The 1,066-nt window shown below is 58.8% G+C and overlaps 1 protein-coding gene across 1 annotated transcript in view; it reads right to left on the reverse strand.

Annotated features, from left to right (window-relative positions):
- ndnl2 (necdin-like 2) overlaps nucleotides 1-1,066 on the reverse strand; it is a 6,219-nt gene continuing 5,153 nt past the window's right edge. Inside the window, exons 5-6 of the mRNA XM_048594536.1 lie at nucleotides 216-330; nucleotides 1-90 (exon numbers count right to left, since the gene is read on the reverse strand). Coding sequence (XP_048450493.1) covers nucleotides 7-90; nucleotides 216-330 — 199 coding nt within the window. The 3' untranslated portion in view covers nucleotides 1-6. The remainder of the gene's footprint in view (nucleotides 91-215; nucleotides 331-1,066) is intronic.

Consider the following 1,066-nt stretch of genomic DNA (forward strand, 5'->3'; position numbering starts at 1 on the left):
GCCCGGTCAGTTCCTCGGAGCCGCTGCCGCCTCCTGCTGGGCTTCCTTGTACTGTGTCAGCCACGTCTTGGGATCCTGGTCATTGTGCATCTGGGGAAGGGAGGGGAGAAGATTAACGGATGGTGCACAGGAGGATCCCGCATCACGGGCGGCAGTGGGGGGGGAACTGGGACTCCCGAAAATCGACGTGTTCCACAAAACCCTGAGCGGTTTACCTTGGCGACGAACTCCAGGACCTTCAGCTTGGAGGTTTCTTTTGTAGCCCTGGGACCCCAACGGAATTCGTATTCGACGGGATCCGTGTGCGGGATCCTCACGTATTCCAGGTACCTGCCGGAGAGGGAACGGGGGAGGTACGGAGGCGGGCGGAGAGAGACAGAGCTCAGAAGGACTAGCCGCAGTCGCCCAGACAGGTACTCAAGCCCGCGCTGCTGAAACTTCCTGATGTGCCGATTCTACCCTGTTTACGGAGACGGGGCACGGTGCCAGGGCGGTGACGCTACCCAACTCACTGCCCAGCGGTTGTCGGCGTCAGGGGCTAACGAGCCAACGAGCCATCAGGCACTCGAGCCTCGAGTCTCACCACGGCCCATTTTGAGACAATCACGGGAGCACAGGGCCAAACGGTCTCTGGAACGCCCGGCAATATTCAGACCTTGGGGAGCGACGAGAGAGAGAGGAAGGTTCCTCCCCCCCCCCCCCCCCCCAACACCGGTACATGTGAAAAGGAGAATGGTGGGCAGCAGGTCAGAAATCCTATCTCCCTCTCTCCCCCAGTGTCTCTCTCCATATCTTCCATCAGACGTAGTCCATTCAGCCCCTTTATCCTGCTCTCCCATTCAATGCAATTGGGGCTGATCTGATCAGCCTCAACTCCACTTTCCTGCCTCTTCCCCATAACCCCTCGATCCCCGCTCCTGATTAAAAATCTCTCTATCTCAGTGCAGGTTAGGGTGGATTGGCCGTGCTAAATTGCCCCGTAGTGCCCAGGGATGTGCGGGTTAGGGTGGGATTGGCCATGCTAAATTGTCCCGTAGTGCCCAGGGATGTGCGGGTTAGGGTGGGA

This window comes from Rhincodon typus, unplaced genomic scaffold, assembly GCF_021869965.1.
Source record: "Rhincodon typus isolate 14 unplaced genomic scaffold, sRhiTyp1.1 hic_rhity00010668, whole genome shotgun sequence".
Taxonomy (NCBI): domain Eukaryota; kingdom Metazoa; phylum Chordata; class Chondrichthyes; order Orectolobiformes; family Rhincodontidae; genus Rhincodon; species Rhincodon typus.